Source organism: Amphibalanus amphitrite, unplaced genomic scaffold (assembly GCF_019059575.1).
Source record: "Amphibalanus amphitrite isolate SeventyFive unplaced genomic scaffold, NRLGWU_Aamphi_draft 000998F_arrow, whole genome shotgun sequence".
Taxonomy (NCBI): Eukaryota; Metazoa; Arthropoda; class Thecostraca; order Balanomorpha; family Balanidae; genus Amphibalanus; species Amphibalanus amphitrite.
Window position 1 is genome coordinate 118068 of NW_024882492.1, and position 20732 is coordinate 138799.

The 20732-nt window shown below is 51.3% G+C and overlaps 1 protein-coding gene across 2 annotated transcripts in view; it reads right to left on the bottom strand.

Annotated features, from left to right (window-relative positions):
• Positions 1–7881: 7881 nt before the first annotated feature.
• LOC122369013 (serine/arginine repetitive matrix protein 1-like) overlaps positions 7882–20732 on the bottom strand; it is a 33253-nt gene continuing 20402 nt past the window's right edge. For both annotated transcript variants that reach the window (XM_043343370.1, XM_043343369.1), the window contains exons 15-16: positions 16763–16901; positions 7882–8586 (exon numbers count right to left, since the gene is read on the bottom strand). In XM_043343370.1, the coding sequence (XP_043199305.1) occupies positions 8469–8586; positions 16763–16901 (257 nt within the window). In that variant the 3' untranslated portion in view covers positions 7882–8468. The remainder of the gene's footprint in view (positions 8587–16762; positions 16902–20732) is intronic.

The window sequence follows — 20732 nt, forward strand, 5'->3', positions numbered from 1 at the left end:
CACTGCCACAGTCATTTCGCCATTCCAATTTCCACGTAAATGTGCACCAACAATGGCTGCTTGTCAATGGACTGGACCTACTGTTGTAGGTAGGGGAAGCGGGGGTAACACCGCCACTGTGGGAAACACCGCCACCCCATCTGGCGGCGAAAGTATGAAATGTGAAGTGTAAAAATCCGTTATTTCCTATTGACCGCACGCAGGTAAGCGTCTTCTGATTTGTGTTCCGGTGTTTCAGTGTAATCGAAGCTCAATGTGGGCATTTAAAGAAAAATGCACATTCTCTTATAAAAATTCGATGAGTTGGGAGCACTTTTGAATGTCTTTAAGTAGAGACTCATTTTGATTTACTTGATAACATCGAAAAATAACTGATCGGCTTTGTCCAGTAAGATAAGTTTGCTTGAACCGTGTAGTACATTCTTACCGCTCGCGATTTTTGCTTGTGATCACTTATTGGGGAACACCGCCACCCCGTGGCGGTGTTACCCCAATTGAGGTTGCGGTGTTTCCTGTTTGTAGCGTGATAAGTGATGAAACTCCAAAGACACGCTTTATTTATGTTCGTAGATGTTCCTAAGTCGGGAATAAGCAGCTTATTTGATTTTTTACTTTATATTTTTCATGCATCCCGACCAAGCACTTGCCAGCTGTATAAAACTGGTAAACAGCTGATGAACCTATACCTATTTAGGTGTCCATTACCGATTATTTGCGAAAATTACCACTTACCGACAGGAAACTCATCGCACACGATCTCTGAACAATTAAAAGCTTTCGTAGGAATGGGTTTGGTTAACATCAACACCGGTGGCGGGGTTACCCACACAATTTGTAGGCAGCAAATATGCAAGGTATTTTTAAAAGTCGTGATACATGAAAACCTTTTAGGAGCATGCAAAATAAGTACCTAAAACACGTGAGAAAATGTTTAAATATTGTAACCAAAACAAAAACTACCAAGAAACTTCACACATATTCTCTCATTTTGGCGAAAAGCTTAGGGAGGCGGTGTTACCCCCGCTTCCCCTACTTTTAATTCAGACATCATTAGGTGTCTGAGATCACCGCAGCTATAACATTTATCAGAATAATATCAAAATAAACAGGGTTTATTACATTTGAAAGCGAAGAACTACATAAATTACATGTTAAACCTAAGACGACGCTATAGACCAAAGCAGTGAATGTCGCTTAATAAATCACATGACTACGTCTGTTCAGCAATCAGCCCCATCAGTTCAAGCAAGAAGATCCTAGGTACTCAGTTACAAAATAACTTACCTAACTGTACAATGATTTTTCATTACAAGCAGGATGTGAAAGGTACACATTTAGTATTGATAAACAAGCGCTCATAACGCTCTACGCCGAAGGGCTTCAACTGCGTTGCTGTCATAGCTCACCGCGGCTTCGAATACTGCTATTTACTTTATATTGATCTGCTATTTATTCCCTTCCCGTAATTGTGTGCGTCGATGACCGCAGTCTGTCCTCTCCGTTTTATCGGAGGGCAATTAACGCTGATAGCCACGGTTCGCGCGGTGGCCGCCCCCGCGGTGCCATCCGTTGGCCAGCGCTGGCGTTTATGGGAATAGCTCCGGCGTCGCACCCGCCGACCCAGTTGGAGGAAAATGAATGTGCAGCTAAACACGCGCGGTCAACCGCGTGTGTACCGAGCGTTAGTGGAATATTGACTGTCGAATCTAAATGTCAGGTATGGAACCCGACTCAGCGTCAATTTGTCAGCGGGCACTGACGCTAGTAAAGGCACGACCCGGCGCGACCAAGTGTTTTAACCTATCCTCTTGCTGTTCAATCTTTTTGGGAAATTCTGAACATACTTTGACCATTGGGCAGTGGGCAATGGGCATTCTGTAACATCATCCGAATCTTCCCCTTCCGTTTTCTGGATTTACCTACCGAAAAAAAATCACGGCAGAGGCGAGAGCAATGAAATGAGGATTATAATATAGGTAGGCGAATTAATATAGGTAAGCGAATTTGCGACACAGTCGCCAGCAACTCCGATGGCCAACGCAAAACACGTTTCACCTCTTTATCGTCAGCGACATTGCTCAGTAAACGGAATCTGAGCAATCGCGAGACCGGTCAGATATTATTAGATTTGCCCATCTCTCCCTCCTCTTCGGCAGGGAAGTGCATGTTAGTTCATTTTGGAGGTATTAACGCCAGTTAGCCCAAGAACCATCTCAACGTTTTTTATCAACCCACAGAATCAGTAATCTTCTTCCAATCTTCAAAAGCGCACATAACAGCTGAATGTTATATCTTCATGTCATACGTTGCACGGGACCGTAACTCGGCGATGGACGGGCCATTATTACGGGACTCGGATGCACGGGATTCAGCCATGCACGGCCCCGCGGCGCTTTACCATGTCACCTCATCACCTGAGAAGCGCCGCGGATTGCCGAGAAGATGCCGCGTTTAACGATACGCCGGAAACTTGCGCGGGGTTCGCTGAACTCTGTCCGAATGAGTTTCGGCTGCACCATCAGCCTGTGGACGAGAACAGCGGCACTTCCGTCCAGCACAATTGGAGGCTGTTGCCGGTGGTGCAGAGAATAGCGGTTAGGTACTTACTTCCGCTCAGAGAGGATAGGACCTTGTAGAAAACAGCTCTGTGCTACGATGTGTGACACTCGTCAGCTCGAACCAACGCCGCTCAATGGAACACTTGCATAGCAGGCGCTCAAAGCGCGTTTTGCGGAGGGAAATCGTTGGCGACGTAACAATCGAAATTATGGCCAACATTATTTCAAGTTCCGGTACCGGTAGCAACTATGCGGGTGAAGATGAGCCAACGAACACCGTAGGATGAGTCGATGAAAATAAGTCAAGATGGTTTTCGACGTTTCGATTGTGAAAACTGCAAAAAGCAATCAACATAACTTGAAATGCCGTGGGGTCGGTAATGCACAGCACAGTAAGGGCATAACACTTTTATTCCATTTCGGATGCAACATTAGAAAAAAGACAGATAACATGTCGCACTTGCATACCTATATCACGATCACCTAAACTCTCAATTTTCAAGCAAAACATCCGAAAAAATCAAACTATTGTTAAACAGCCCAGGAGCCCTACCTGTAACATGGAGAAACATCTACAAACAGCTCACACAAAAACAGAACATCGTTCCGCACGCCCAGGTAAACACAATGCTCATCTTCGGGAACACCGGAAATCAATCGGCAAAGAGGCGCGGCGCCACTCTGATTTCCCAGCGGAGTGCGGCAGATCCCATCAGCCGTCAGTTTTTACTCACCTGGCCCACACTGCGGGTCGCCTCGCCAGCAGCAGCGGTCCGCCCGGCACGGCGGCCAGTCCCAGTCGACCGCCGCTCACCGGTCCCCTCCGTCCAGATCCGTATCCGCTCGACACTCGTCCGTACGTCGTTCTCGACGCGTCGAATGGAGCCCGCCCGCCGCGCGCGATACGCCCCGCCGCGGCGCCTCCGGCCGGCCGACTGGTCCCGTCGATGACGGCGGAGGAGAGCGGCCGTCGGCGTCGACGAGCCCGGCGCACGGCGGAGTGGGGGGTGGGGGGTGGGGGGACAGATAGGTTTATTACCGTACGCTTATCTGGGGCCGACCGATGTAATCCGTCATGGTCCGGCCGGCAGACGGTATCGTCCCGGTGTCTAATCCTGCAGCTCTGCCGCGGCCGCCCGGCGCGGACTGCGGACCGTCGCGGCCGACGGACCACGGAGACCAGCCACGGACCATCGGTCGACGGACCAGTGACCACGGAGACCAGACGGACCTCGGGGACCACACACTTTACAGACAGACCACGGACCGTCGGCCGATGCGGATGGACCACGGATACCAGCCACGGACAGCCGACGGACCAATGACCACGGAGACCGGACGGACCGCGGAGACCACACACCGCACACTAACCGTCATACTGTCGGCCGACGAACTATACGGAAACCAGACAGACCACGGAGACCACACACTGCAGACAGACCGCCATTCTATCCGCCGATAAACTACGGAGACCAGCCGGACCACAGAGAACAGCCACGGGCGGACCGTCGACCAACCACCTTATCATGACATCTGACCGACCGGACACGGTCTATGACCGGCTAACAGACAACACCCATAGCCTCTATCCGACCGTTGTCCGATCACCCAAACAGGTGACTTTAAAGTGTCAGATTTCCGCGACCGATGTAGCTCGCAATTTTATGTAGTAGCACGCTCCTCAGCTGTAGACTTCAGGCTGGTGTGGTGTGCTCAAGAACGTATAAGATGCTCGGCGGTATTTCCCACAACTCCATTAACCCTCGCACGACCAGACCATTTCTCATAACACGAACGACCAGGGGGGGGGGGTTGTTACGACCCCCCCCCCTGGCGTTTCGAAACGGAAGGTCGTAGAGCTTAGCGGAAAAAACCAACGGATTGCTCTCAACGAGATCTCGCGATTGGTGGTATATTTTTTGGTCCTAGGTCAATATTTGACCTACTTTTGACCGGTCAAAGGTCAAATTTTCCGAAAAAATCAAACTTTTTCAACTTTCCGCGGCGATTGCGGCAAAACGGTGGGAGATATCGACTTGAAACCTTCACCATCGTGTTCCTTGATCAATTCTCTATCGTTTGGTATGTATTTCGTTTCCCTAGCTCTAAAAATGGCGCGTTGGGAGCGCCGGAAGTCGGCAAGGTCACAGTCGGCGGCAGAAATTCGAAAAATCAAAATTTACATTTTTGAAATCTGATTGTATTTTTGGATTTGGGAGGTCCATTTGCTCCCTATAGAAGCTAATATTGCTGCATATTCCCATTGAGGTGACAAGAATTAGCAAAATAGTGGTTCGGGCGCTTTTCAAAAATAGTACCGGACGCTGTTCCTCTTGTGACGTCATAGCTCCGTGACCTGACCTGACCCGGTCAATTTTCTTGCACCACACGATAGCCAATGCTTGCCCCAACATGCATGGGAAGTTTCATCATGATCCATCAAACAATGTGGGTATCACCGGCAGAAAACCTAGGGATTCGGCGCACACGTTTGGTAACTGTCGGCCGGAGGCTGTACCTCTTATGACGTCATAACTCCGTGACCTGACATGACCCGATCAATTTTTTTTCGGCAAAAGATGCGCAAAGGTTGCCCCAGAGGGTATTGAAAATTTCAGCCCGCTACAACAAGCCGTTTAGCGTGCACTTCGAAAAACCTCAGGGGGGGGGGTTGATACAACCCCCCCCCCCTAGGCGTTCTAGGGTTAAAAAGAATTAAATAAATTACTTCCTTTAATCACACAAGAAAGCAGATTGGCAAGGAGCTAGAAGGCGCCTTCTAAGAACTGCCGTAAATTCGCTCTGGCAAGAACACGCTTCATTTAATTTCAGCTTACATGTTCGGGATTGTTTACCCTCTCTTGTTCGACTTTTGCCCGAGGCGAAATCCTTCCAAATAGACCTTCTTTACAGGTTTCAGTTGAAAGTTGTGGCAGATGTTTCGTGTAATTTGTCTCGGAGGTCAACGCGGGAATACAGGATTTAAGCTAATGCCTAAACATATATACGCATGGCCCATTAGGAGTTATAACTTAACACAATCGATGCAAACCCCAGAATATGCTCAGTTGCCATATGGAGAAAGGTCACAAAGAAAGAGAACATATCAAGACACAGTGCATGTAGAATGTAGATCAATACATTTAAATGACAACGTGCGATTAAAGAACTATCATGAATGAAGGTGATCGGACCCGTTGGGAGCACAGATCGTCCGGCGGACGTTGGGAGCATAGGATCGTCCGGTGGAAGAAGTAAAGCCGTCTGCCCATCATCAACCTTTGAGGTATAAACACAAGCATTGCCACTGTGTTATGCGATATGTTTTTCAGTCGTGTGCTTGATTTCCCGCCACTTGTTGGTATTTGGTTTGCCATTAACTTGGGACAATCTACGTTTTACATGCTCATTGCACACTCTATGCAAACTTTCAAGAGCGACTTCGGGCTTATCTCGCCTCCACGTTGCTAGGGCCAAAGAGTAGAGTAGTTAGAGTCTGCTACGCGGCGAAAATCTCATGGCGTGTCAGGACGGTATGGACATTAAGTATGGTTGAGTGAGGGCATTGTTCCGAATCGTTACCCCCTGTCACAAGAGCTGACCATCTCCGAACAGCTGAGCGGGTGCTGCTCTTGCTCAAAGTGCTAACAGATGCAGCAGATTTACTAAACTTGTCAAGTAAGTCATCCGCATGATCGAAGTTTCTAAATATTCAAAGTATGCAGTTATGCATTTATGTAAGGCATGAGGGGTGATACATCCGGTTCGCTTCTCTCCCGAGTAAGCCAAACCAGCCGACCTGAATATAACAGTAGTAAGTGCCAAGCGTGGGTCATGGCGCTATAGCCGACCAGGTGGTGATTCGCCATCAGGAATGAGCGGTTACCAACACCCATTGCAACTCCACCAGGGCTTTCACTAGTGCCTTGAAATGGTAGATTTGTCTAGCGGTCATTTCGACTCAGCGATGACCTGCCCACGGTCACCCGTGTCGCCCGAGCGGTTACCAATGGCCAGTTTCTTCCAAGAGTGTCTCACTCAGCACTCGGGTCCGGTCGAGTGCCCGTCGCCCCCATTAGTGTGCCTCGGCATCCACTGCCCCGGGCGAGATCGCCAGTGACGCCCCCGGACGGCCCGTATCGACCCGTACACATGTGGACAGATCCGTCAGGTGGGTGTTTTGTTACGCTTCTCGGGTTAGAATTAGTGAAAGGCGGGAGTAGAAGCCAGAAGAGTTTGAGATGGATCGAGGTCAGGTGTCAATGAAACGCCGGTAATGCGTCACATAACTCGTCACATTTAGTTCGTGCTGTGCGTCACACAAACTTATCACTGTCACGACAATAATATTGCTGTACCTAGCAGAAATTAGGAAACTAACAACTCAGTTGTTCAACACGGCAGCTGAGGGTTAATACGAGCACTCGTGTGCAATGTGCATGGTCATTGGTCATGTGACGACGTTCATGTGCTGCGGCAGTCTGGTCGACTTTAGGGGTCGACTTGCCACCTAACCCGCTGGTGAACCGGTGCCGTTGCCACGTGATCCGACTTTGCTGTCAAAGTCCCAGCGCTGGTGCCGTATATATCCAGCCACCGCTGCCGCTTGTTCCACCTCTACTGCCAAATTCCCAGCGCTGGTGCCGTATATGTCCCAGCGCTACCGTCGTACGTTCGAGCGCCGCTGCCCTGCCAATACCCGTGCGCCGCTGCCGCGTGTCCCAGCACTGCTACCAATGTTCGGCCGCTGGGGCCGTATGTTCGAACGCCCGCCGGTGGCCGTAAATCGGCGGCACAATGCCGCTCGCTCGCCGATCGGTGTGGGCTTTGTCGGTGGAGAGCGGCCCGGCCATTCTGCAGCCCGCGGTGGGCACCTCGGCGGAGCGGTCGGCGGGCAGGACCGGCCGGCCCGGACCGCAGAGGGACCTTCAGGGCCGGGCAGAGGTCAGGCAACGGTGGGCGGCCTGACCTATAGGTGGGCTGAGGTTTCACAAGAGCAATTCTACAGACGAAACGGTTTTCGAAACGAATAAATGCATCAGTGCTGGCCAGTATGGCTGACCTCAACATTTGATCACATATAATTTTGCACCGATATGCGAGATCCAAAATTTATTTTTGTTTATATTCAAATTCCAGTAAAAAATCTATTGAACGGGCAGCACATTCAAAAGGTACAATGCATTAGATACATTATGCACTGGTGCATAATCTTAACATAAAATGCGGTCAATTAGTGTACAAAACAACAGTCAATTACTGTTTCCTACCATCACAAAAAGTATGCTCGTTATTGAGGAATAACGCTTACGAAAACAGTAAAACGAACCAAAGTAGGTATGTATTGGTGCCGTCTGGTACAAACAATTCGTTCTCAGGAAACCAAACATTTCCTCGTTTCACGCGGCACCACTGTAGTACATCCACGTCAAAAGCCTGCGTTCCATTAAATAACCATGATGTGATGAATCATTCCTGTCCCCGCCTTTCGCTCCGAACTATCTCCAGCACCGCAAGTGGAATCTCTGTTTCGATTCCGTCCCGCCTGCGAGATGTCCCCCGACTCAGTTCACTGTGCTCGGTGCTTCATCTTGGGCGACAGTAACATCCATCGAGTGAATCGAGTATCACGACTCGGGCACCTGGTCGAAGGGTATTCTCAGCCAACAAAGCTAACCTTCCATCGTCCAACCTGAATGCCGAAGGTGGGCGCAAAGACCTCTTCAGCGCGATACACAAAAACAAACAAGAGTCGGGTAGAAGAGGACCATTGCCCTGAAATAGCGGCAGCACGGAACGTTCAGCCCTCCAACCTTACAGCGAGTCACCATCACACCATAGTCAACATCGGTCGGGCCGACCCAGTGACGTCAGAGATCAGCTGACCGCAGTGACCAGTGACGTCAGAGCTCAGCTGACCCGGGCCGACAACATGGCCAGGTGTCGGCTGAACGCGTCCCGTTTCAGGGCCTGCCGCGCTGCTGTCTCCGAGAGCGCTTCAGTTTCAGTCACCTCGCACAGCAGCCGCCTACAAAAAGAGATAAAACACGACGGTTATTTCAGATGGGATTGAGCGCAAAGTATCCTCAAATATATAATCAAAGACAGGGCAGTGACATATTCTACGCAAGAGGAAATCACACTGGTGGAAAAGGGGGATAATTACTTCACGAAGAACTTCAAACAAGAAGAACTATTCGCGGATTTGTTATGTATCTCAAATAGAAATTCAAAATACTCCAGAAACGGTTGAAACAGAGTCCATGGTTGCTTGGCTACGTTTTGAACATTTTCAGTGATACAATTGTCCTCCAAGGTGTGGCATTGTCTTTACAACCGATCGCATGATCCATTGAACACTTCATAGCCGAAGTTTGCATCTTAGACTGTTAACCCGCGCCCCGTAGGGCTACCGGCGGACCCTACCACCCGTAGGGGGGGGGGGCGTTTCGGCCCCCCCCCTAAGATCTCGGAAAGTTACCGGCCGATTTTCAAAATTCAAACGGCGTTCGATAGCCCCACCCGGGAACTACCTTGTGACCAAAATTCATTGACCTAGGTCAAACCGATGACGTCACAGGTCAGGTCAAAGGTCAGATTTTCACCGTTCACAGGCAATTCAAGAAATGTGCTGTGAAAGCGAGTAAATTGGTAATTTATTGAAAACCATCGATGGTACATTGTTCGTCAAACACATACTTTGCTATCTGAGGTCACTGATACCAGGTCAGGTCACAGCGAGGTCAGGTCACCGGGGGTCACAATATGAATGTGTCGTGTGATACATGTTTTATGGTCCATTTTACATGACAAATGCGATTATGTGGGTTAGGCAGCCTTTGGGGCCAGCCTAGGTCACGTTTTGGTGAAGGTCAGGTCAAGATCAGGTCAAATTAGGTCAAATTTCAAAGTTGATATTTTTGCATAAAATGGGTATCGATTCGATGCAGCTCGTCACGGGGAGTCTAATGGTGGTCTTCGTTTTGCTCTACGAGTTCTAGAATTGCCAAAAATTGAGTTTGAAAATTTGACGTCATCATTTTTGAACAGTTTTTTCCCTATAACTTGGCCAAAAAACGAGGTATCGATCTGAAATTTGGTATGTAGATAGAAGACGGTAGGCACTATCACATATATTCCGGTTTTTTTCGAAACTCAAAAAACTTTTTGGTTTTTTTGGCGAATATATCCAAAAAAATGCTTTTTTGATTTTTGGGGGTCAAAACTCAAAAATTTTAAAAATTCGAGATAGCAGTTTTGTAGCCCTGTCAATTCTACACCTTTTATGTCTTGATCATTTTTCTGTATCTTCAAAGCTGTAGTCATGACAGGTCTTCTCGCGAAGGTCTTTTTTCGGTCGAAAATGACAGAACATGACGTCACTCTGACGTCATTTGTGGCCAACCTATCATAGCTTCTGGTAAAATTTTTGGTCACAATGTGTAAAGTTGATGCCCGGAGGGTTCCTGAAAGTTTGGTGGCGATATCTCCAGCCGTTTAGGAGATATCGACCGAAAAGGACAGGGGGGGGGCCGTTTCGGCCCCCCCTACGGGGCGCGGGTTAAGTGTTAAGTGTTCAGTACGTAGGTGATACGACGCGACCCGTGCCAAACGACCGCCACCAGCATGTGTCGCATTGGTTGTGCCGATTGATTGCGATGGATGATACTGATTGATGGATGCGATAGAAGATATGGCGCGCTGCGCTCGGCGACGGCGCTATCTGACGCAGAAAGCACGTGACCTTACGTATACGTAACCACGAACAATACCAGTTTAAGGTTCCGTCTTCGACGAAAGAGCAGCACTACGGGATGCTCGAGCACCTAAATTAAATACCGAACGCCCGCACGAGTGAACACGCAGTTACTTTTTTAAACACAAAATGTCAGCACGTGGCGTCGCAACGCCGACCAACATTCCAACAGCACCCTGCGAGATTCAGCACCCAGCCTGCAAAGTCCAGCACCCGATCTGCAAGGTCCCGGCACCCGACCCACTGGATACCGGCACCCGACCTGCAAGGTACAGCACCCGAATGGCAAGGAAAAGCGCTCATCCTGCTGCAAGCTCCACCAACTTCCAGAGCCGCCATACGTCTACCGCTGTAGTCGTAGGTCCTGCTCCCGCGGCCCGGCCGCTCGGCGGTTCCCCGTTTCTTCTGGCAGCCACCAGAGGATGCCAATCAGCGGCTCCACCGTGACATTGAGTGGCTGGAAAAAACGACGGCCAGCCGAAAGCAAAACGACTTACAGCCGACAACAGAACGACTTCTAGTCGACAACCTCACAACAGCTTTGCACCTACGTCAAAGCAAAACAAATCCAAGCCGCCAAAACAAAGTCGCTGTGACCCAGCGAGAGACCGAGGTCTGTCAGCCAGCAAGGACAGAAGTTCATGGACTTCAGAATATCGCGAATTAAAATCATAACACTCCACCCCGGAGTTTTCCGTCACAGATCGAGTGACCACCGTTCTACTCCCGCTAGTGGACAGTCCAACGGCCTAAGAGCACAACGCAATTATAAATAGCCGAGGGGTGGTGGAAATATACAGCCTGCCGACAAATATGCATTGCTAGCGTCATTGGTCACACTTGTGTTGCTGATTCAATGTCTTTCAACCTACAGCATGGCAATGAAGCGGTCGATTACGCAACACCAGAACTCATAAGTTCCAGGATATGACAGATCCATCACCATCATTACTACATCGTATCAACCAGTCAGTCTTAAGTGGCTCAGCCGAGTCGCGACAGATCATCAGCCAGCCCACGCAACTCACAATCGACCAACTTACGCAGTTCGCCAGCGACCAGCTCCCACAACTCACGCGCGATGCCACGTGACGCGCCAATCAGCTAATTGATGGTCGCGAGTTCGACTCCCACCAGGGCCGGTCATTTCAGCCCCACGGTCATTCCAGATCGGTGCGCAGGCGGGGGCCGCCGGACGGCAGTAAACCTGGCCGGGACGTTCGACGACGGACGGCGCGCGTGGCCCCGTCCGTTACTGACTGGTCTGGTCACGGAGGTGAACAGCGGACCCGGTGCCTGCATTATCAGCCAGACTACCAACCAGCCCCACCGTCTGGCAGTGAGTCAGCGATGATTGGGTGTCCAATGCCTCCGCCGCCGGAGGGAAGGAGGTCAAACACGCAGCTGATTACCTCTTTAAGTGGTCACGGAGATGGTCTATCCGCCGTGCCGCACGGACAGGTAAAGGGGCCACATGAAAGCGTCCGCCAAGAGGGAGGGCAAATGGGAATGGATGCGGCAGTTCGAGTGGAAGACAGAACCGGCGGCGACCGTCAGTCGTGACAGCTCTGTCAAACAACCAATCAGAGGCCGGTGAGGCGGACCTAACAGCCAATCCGACCGCTCCATCCCGAGGCGGCGGCGCCGGGGGTAGATCTCACCCCTGACTGAGTAGTGATGCGGAGGTTAGGGCTCCTGCTAGTGCACTGGGCCGGGGTCAGCCCCGTCCTGGCGGCCACGGTCGCGCCGACCACGGTCGCACACGCGGCGGTCGGTCGATGGCCGGCACCGCCGTCGCTCCGTGATTGCCGGCCTGTAATCCGAGCTCAGCGGCTGCTCGGCCGCTGGGCCGCAGGCCGGCTGTGACGTCACACACACACACAGGCCGTATGACGTCACCCGTGCACACACAAACACACGGGCTGTCCGCTCACACATTGATAGAGACTGTATCGGCGCTGGGCTGTTTGGTCAACGCCATCGGCCGTCCATACTCGCTCCGCCCGGCCGGCCGCCGGTGCCGCGTCCGACGGGCACGGCACGAGCCCGGAGCGAGGGGAGAGGCGTACCCATCCGCCGGCGGGCATCAAACAGCGGGCTCAAGGCTGGACAAATTGTTCAAAGTGAAACACCCGACACCGCTGTAAGTTGATCTTGTAGCATGCAACTCCTTTTTCAGAAGAAAGGAGCAAAACGTGACTGGAAACGTGTGTCAATGGCCTGAAATAAGTACCAGTAAAACGACTTTTGGGCGACCAACGGAGCGAGCGAGAGGATGGGCCTTGCACGTGCGAAATTGCGAGGGGGTACCTCCAACTAACTTGTGCACTGCACCCTACTAGCCGGTCTTTAGCGATGTGCCAAATTTCAGCGCAATCGGCCTAGCCGTTCTCGAGATCTGGAAGCGGCACACTGCACGTGTGCACGTGCAAGCGGGGTCCAAACTGACTTTTGCACGGCACCCTACTAACTGGTCCCCAACCGTGTACCAACTTTGAGCGCAATCGGCCCAGCTGTTCTAGAGATCTGGGAGCGCCCCCTGCACGTGCGCACGTGCTGTAGCACCCCAACCTTAACACATGCAGATGAATTATCTGATGGAGACCTAACTGTGTACCGAGTTTCAATTCAATCGGCCCAACCGTTGTGCCGTTATTGAGGTTGCAATTTTGGGGGTTCTTAAAAAATGTCCAACTTTACCACGCGCCACGTGCGGTGGTTGGCAAGAACGCATGGTGGCCATCACACCACAGAACTTTTACGTCCAAGTGACATTCAGTAAAGAAGACCGCTTGTCAATCGGATGTCCCGTTCCTAAGATATTAGCTTTTGAAGAGGGTCCCCACGGCCAGCCGCTCATACTCAGGATTTTCCCTTAATTCAGTATGAGACTCCGTTCGCTTCGCTCGCTCCGTAACTACTACACCGATGCCCGTTTACGGTGAAAACTTTGAGCAGCCACAAGTGACGTCAGAGCTAACACACCACCCACCGCGACCGCGCCTGTCACGCGTGCCTTCGGAGGGGCTAGGCAGAGCAGTCCTGCGTGCCGCTCTGCATCACTAACTCAGCCTACCTATCACGGCATCATCCGCCAGCATAAATACAAATTGCATCACCAAAGACAAAACACAGAAAACAGCTGGCGCTCCTTTTGTACCCAACGATGCACGCATTCAGGTTGCACGAAATGCTCGCTTAACCATAACGCTTCGCTCAAACCAGGATGAAGTTCTATTCAAATCGACCAGGTAGCCGTTGTTTCAGCAGCGCACATTTCAGCCCAGCCTCCAGCCACGTCAGTCAAACCTTGAAACATCCCCACACCCGCAACTGGCTGCGTCGGCGACGGATGACGCCCCGTCAGCCTGTCATCTCAGGGTGACAGTGACGAGCGGGCCGCGACACTTTCATCAAACGCCGCCGACGAATGGCCGCCCGGACGGGCCATTTCGACGGCGCGACCGGGGCGGTTGCGGCGCGGCTGGGACGACTGCGGCGCGCCTGAGACGATCGTGGCGCTGATCAGCGCCGGGCCGATGGCCGGGTTTGTGACGGTGCTGCCGAGTGATGGCACCCGTCGGAACGGTTCCGGGGATGTTTGTCACCGTGGCCGCGGGGGCGGCGGGAGCGGTCAGTGGCGTGACTGCCGCAAAACTGGATGAGGGAGGAGTCGGATGGAGAGGATTAACCCTAGCCTTCCCAGGTGGAAAGTTTCGGTGATGAAGTTCCCGACTGTTATATTCTTCCAGGACCGTTGGATGCTACCAACTGGGGAAAACTGCTATTAAAAACCACGAGTCGAGTGATGCTGATTCAATTTAATGAAGCTCGAATGTTTCGACTGAGTGGAGGCCAGAGCCCGCACTTCTAAGGGCTCGTTATGCACGTTTGAGATCAACAATCCGATCGCAAATTCCGTGTAAACAACATAATTCAGTATCGAGCAATTCGCAAACATCATATGCGGGATTCAACCTTCCTCGATAGCAGATTTGCTATGGCCTGTAGTTTGAGTAATGCCACTTAATCGCAGTTAATACCAATCAGAAAGTAACCGTTCAATGTTCATAACCTGGCTCCCGGCCGCCTCAACAATCTATTTCCTTCTGAGATATTTCGATGCTCAGGGGGGCAGCGTTACGACTATTTACGACAGCAAACATTAGACATTCGACTTAATCGGCGCGGAGAAATACAAGCCTTCCGAACGATTCTTTGTTCTAAAAATGTAAACGGAGCTGTTGTGTTCCTCAAAAACCGACGCTGTCCACCGCTGTCGGTCGGCTGTTCACTTGTGAGACGCACAGTCACCGAAATGACGTCTCCATAAGTATACCATACTAAGTCGAGGTCACGGACAACGAGACAACTTCCGCCTTGCTGAACAACCGCAAATCACAGCGTCCCGGTCAATATCCCGCCTCCCCCACGTGCCGCGCTCACGGACCGGGGCGGGGCGGGGCGGCATATCCGTGTCAGATGACCAGACCGCTCCGATTGGGCCCGTTTGGCCGCGGCGGCCGCTAATGGTAATCGGACACCGGCACACGGGTGTGGAGAGGTAGACCGACACGTCGACGCCGACACTGTGCCGCAGCGCTACCGGGCCCTCGCACCGGTAGCGGTAGGAATATACTCACAAATTCGCTGAGGACGAAGATGTTTCGTAGAACGTCTGGCGCAAAGCGTTTTCTTCCTAAGTGGACCAAGTGTAAGTATGAGTCTCTCACAGTGCCATCGATCCTACAGAGGTGCCGAGGAGTGTGAACGAGTGTACAGGTGAGTGTGCGCCCGTCCACCGATAGTGCGTTCTTCCTCCCAGCGGAAAATTATTGACTCAATGGCACCAACACCATTAGTGAGTCGCCTTCGAGCACCGGCTTCCGGCTGAAAAGAGAGAACCTAACTAGCCTCCACCGTTCGCGGAACAGCCAATGCGTGTGCCACAGTGTTTGCGCTCAGTCACCTGCCGGTAAACAGGTGCGGGGAGCCATTCCGGCTACCGCCCGTCGTGTCAAAGCCGGGTATCTATCAGCAGGGCGTCGGCTCATCATCAGAGTCACCAGCGAGGTGCCGGCTCCTGCGGCGACCTCCAATCACCACAGCATGCGGCAGCACGACGGAACACACTGAACAGAAGCCGGCGACACCAAATAATGAGGCCGGCAGAGTCCGAGGAAGCTGCTCAGAGCCGGCCGCAGCCGAGGCAGATGACACGCGGCGGCCGCTAATGAATGGCGACAGGCGAAAAAAGAAGCGGCCGCGCGCACAGCGCACGCCGCGCCGCGGCGCGGCTCCGCGTGCACAAACGAGAGTAGGGCAGAAATAGCGGCCCTTATCGCGGCGCAGTACCGATTTCCGGAAACATTGGTGGCTGTATGTCAGTGCGGGGAGTGGGGATTATTCAGCAGATCAGGCGACAGAGATTCAAACCATGGTCAACTGGGAGCTAATGAGGACGAGTCACGGACACCTAGAGCATGGACATTGGACATTCATGCCACGAGTTCCATAACGATAGTTCAGGAAAAGCGAATGGGAAATTCATGTCTTTTTAGACCACCCCACGGCCGCAGTCATAGCAGAGGCCTCTTGCACCACACTACCTAGCTAGGTAAAATCGAAAAACCGGTTTCAGAATAAGCTAATTTAACGGTGGTAAAATTGTTTGCAATAGCCCAATACATAATCCTACATGTGCTTGCTATTTTTTGCGCGCAAATTGTTACATTTGAGACTTGGACTGGGTACACGATGCAAAATAATCCAAGCATTGGTGCAAGAGGATTTTGGTGCAAGAGGCCTCAGATGTACGACAGCGATTTTTCCTATCCCTTACAAACACAAAAACTACCGTAGGAGGCACAAGACATCCACTCTAGGAAAAAAAACTAATTTAAGTCGCACACGAACTTCACGACTCTCCTGACTTTTAACGAACACTTATTCACATGCGCTGTGCGAACCAACTTAAAACAACTATGCATCCGACTGGCGAGCTAAAAAGCAATCGCCCTGACGTAACGAAAGCTGGACGAATAACAATGCCGAGTTAAGTTTAGTAGAAAACAAAACCCAAAGCACTAACAAACTGCAGATAATCCACCTAAATGAAATACAGCGGAACATTCGGGAGTTGTCATCCGTCAGTAATAATTCGACGCATTGAGTAGCGAGTGGAACTCAATGTAACCCTGGCATGAAAGAATGTCCCCCAAAATAATAAGGCAGCGCCGACCCAGCTTCACCACTGTGTTCACCGCAAACCTAGCCACCAACATTTACAGATACAACACAGATGACACGCCTATCCCGCCGTGGCCGACAATCTCTCTCCCGTTCCCCCGTCTCCCTGACTAACCTGAGCGCCAGGTATGCCCGCGCGTTGAGAGCCCACCGTTACGGTCCCGGGTAGACTCAAGACTGTCCCCATACCCTGACTGACCTGAGCGCCAGATCGGTGCGTGCACTGAGTGCCCGCCGGTACGGTCCAGGGTCTCCGATGGCCTCTTCCGTGCGCTGTCGGTACTGTCGGCGACACTGCTCCACGTCCGGAACAGGCTCCTGCAGCGACTCGCCAGCGGCTGCCGGAGAAGGAGACGGTCAGAGTGGTCACAGCGGTTACAGGGGATCAGAGGGGTCACAGATCGGTTACAGGAATCAACGCGGTCACAAGGGTCAGGGCGATCACAGGAGGAAGGAGTCAGAGAGGGTCAGTCTGATCCCAGAGGTCAGAGCGGTCGCTGAGGTAACAGAGGTTAGAGTGGGTTACAGCGGTCACTGGGAGCACAGAGGACAAGGCAGGTCATAGGTCAGAGCGGTCATACGGTTACAGAGCCAAAACGGGGTCAGATCGGTCATGTTGGTCAAAGCGGGTAACATGAGTTCCAGTAAATACCAGAGTTGAATATAGATCACGGGTCACTATCGATCGCAGACGTTAGGGCTGCAGGAGAGCACAGGTCAGCACAGTTCACACTACAAATTCAGGGGCCACGAGAAACACAGTACGGTTAACAACCGTCCACCAGTGACTACAAGCGAGGACAGGCAATATTGAAGACAATTAGACGTCCCCAATGGAAGAGGGACGTGATATTACGCTCCATCACCCTACCAAGATCGATAACATACAGCACGTGTAAGCACACATAGCAGTTTCCTTTCCAATCCAATCTTGTCGGTCGTATCTCATCGAACCGTCCGTATCCACCTCGCAGCTACACACACCAGTACACCTGTACACCTGTGCATTATGTAACACCGATAGACTGAATCAAAGGCACGACTAAGCGGCTGTCACAGTGCCGGCCAGCTCAGTTTGAGTCCGTGAGTTCACGTGTGGCTCTCGCGATGGTCGGGGAGGAATGCAATTCATTTTTACCCGGTACGATGGGTGAGGGAAGGGGGGAGGCGCCCTGTTGAGTTCATCTAGAGTCAGTTTGACGGTTAGCTAATGGTGGAGGGGTTAATCTGGAGCCGATCCTATGGCCTGAATGAGGGATCCCGCTCTGGCGAGTTCCTTGTAGACGGTCCGATGGACTGCGGAGGAGACACCCGCCGGTGAGTTCATCAGGAGCCGGTCGAAGAGCCGGGCGAGGGAGGGTGAAGCAGAGCTTCTCTCGGCTGTTTGCTCGTCCCGCCGGGCACAGAACGCTGATTAATTGTCAACAGCAGTAATGGCAAGCCGGGCCAGCGTTCATCGATGGACTGCACACAGTCAATGGGCCCGTAATGGGGCCTTAGTTAATCTGTGAAATGAATAGACTGACGGCGAGCCGGAGCACACGGGCTAATCGCCAACGGCAAATGGGCAGCGAGTTGCAGCCGTGGCAAGTCGCTCACAAATGTACCAATAGCCGATTACTATAACCCCTCGTGAAAGACGATACCCGAAGATGAAAACCACGCCTTCCATTCACATCGCAATTCACCATCTCCTTTCGCCCAGTTCGGTAACAAAGTTCAACACTATAGCGAATGAGCAAAACACCTCAACACAGAGGCGTACCGCCGGATCAACCGTCCAAAATCGAAGTCCAACACCGGCTGGAATTTGAGACAAAACTCTGTAAAACACAGCATAGAAGCTGTGGCGACCATGACAAAGCAAGCTTTGTAACCACCATTCAATATCTCCAATTTCTAAGCATATATTACATACAGAAGGTATATTATTATCTCCAGACCATATGCATACCATACTTCAGGTCAAACGTTCGTGACGTTGGTTTCAGATACAGGGTGGGGCAGAAAGATTTACCTGTTTGTTTTCAGTCCATTACTTAAAAAGTTATGAACGGATTTTGATAAAATTTTGCATGCAGCTTCCCAACTGACTCATGTATCAACTTTAAGATCGTTTTACATTTTGTAATAGTTGTTGGTGAGCTATGGCGAAGATGACTAAGTGAGCCCAAATTGCGGCGCTGAAGTAGACTGGTCACAGCTCCCGAAGCGTTGCCAAACAGCTCGGTGTTGCCGTAAAAACTGTTTGCAGTATAATTAAATGACTTAAAAAGACAGTGTTAGTGTCGTCGAAGTACACGCCACGCAAAACAAGGGATTTCCGCTTCAAAAAGCTAGTTGATATCGTGCACAAGAAGGTGTTTCAATTCCTAGGCGAAGCATGCGCAAACTGCCAAGGGAACTCGTTGTTTAGCCCAGAACCGCCAAGAGAATCATAAACGACGGCTTAGGCTTTATGTCATACAGGATGCAACGTCGACACCTAATTTCGGCGGCATCCAGGGAAAACAGGCTATACAGGATCCAAAAGACATTGGAGGAGATCAGGAGCGCCGGTAACAAGGCATTCTGCTGGTCCAATGACAACATGTTCATGCCTGAGCCCCAGAGACACTCCTAAAGCGTCAACATTTTAGCAGATGGTCCATCCAGCATTGATCCTGCTATTTGCACCATTTTTTGTTGCTTGAAGCCTGCTGGTGTCATGGTTTGGGTTACCGTCGTATCCGACGGCTCAAAAGGAGTCTTGGTCTTCATCAAGGAGGCTGTGAAAGTGAATTCAGAGGTTCAAGTCCATCTGCTGGAGGAACATGCTTTGTCTTGGGTCACTCAGTCGTTCTGAGACGGATACGTCTTCGTCCAGGACGGTGCGCCGCCGCTAACGGCCAACATCACTCAACCATGGTGGAAGACCCACATGCCTGGGTTCTGGGACAAAGACATTCGGCCATCATCAAGTCCAGACCTGAACCCGATGGACTTCGCAATCTGGGCCATCTTAGAGAGGTGGGTGTGTGCAGTTGCCACACAGCAGAATCGCCGCCCTGAAGCTGGCCCTCGAGACGGCACCGTCGAATCTTGGCGGGGACACAGTGCGGCGCTCGTGCCCCTCCGCAGAGGGATGTTTCGAAGCAGTGGTGAAATACAAAGGTGACCATATTGAGTCATTATGCCGTCGCTGAGATGTGTACATGTTACTGCATATATGTGCCAGAAATCAATTTGATATCTTTGGTCGGGGCCGAAATATTTAAGAAAATCAAGAGGTAAATCTTTCTGCCCCACCCTGTACAATCACACGTCAGGCAAACTCAGAAAGGTTTAGCGCGGTCGCGGGTGCGCTTAAAGAGCCGCTTAGGAGATCAGGAACGGTTCGTCGGGTCAGGAAAGAATGACATGGGACAGAGGGGACGGGCACAAAAAGAGGGGAGGGCAGAGGCAGAGGAGGAGACTCCCGGGTGCGGACGTGGCATTCTCATTTATTCGCGCAGCGACAGAGCACACGATAAGGGTCGCGGCGGTTCTTACAGAGGCCCGACATACAGGAGGCTTTGTCGTTGTCCGTTGCCACGGTGGATCCGTATTGGTTTCGATATGGTCGCTAGGTGAGCACCAGTTACCGATCACTTTAAACCCTGGTCGGGCGGCACACCGGTGGCTGCTGATAGTGCTGATCAAAGGCAGGTGGATCGGCAGACTAGAGAAGTAAATATGACGTCCGCCGCTGAACGCAAAAACAGTCAGTCCCCGCACATAGCCACAGGCTCCCAGGGGCCACCGCAGTCCCCTGACAACACACTCTGCTTAGCGTGATATACCGGCGAAACTGATAGCTGGCGAGAAGGCCACAGCACAGAGAAAAACAATAGAAAACAGGTATGACAGCCCGCTGAACATCTGAAATTGCTCGCCAGCACGATCATTGAAAATAATAAGCAATGGCTATTTGGTTGCCGAGTGAAAAAGAAAGATGAAAGACGTAAACGTACGATAAAAACAAAATTTTCGACGAAGTTTCGGCGTTGGGAAAAGCTCTGAGGAGGTGAGCGAGAGGATGGGACTGCTTAGCTATATAAACTTAATAGTGTGCGTGTCAGCTCCACGCACAGTCTCAATCGTTTTATCATCGATAAGAGAGAATTCGGTACCTCAACAGCCGGTTCGTT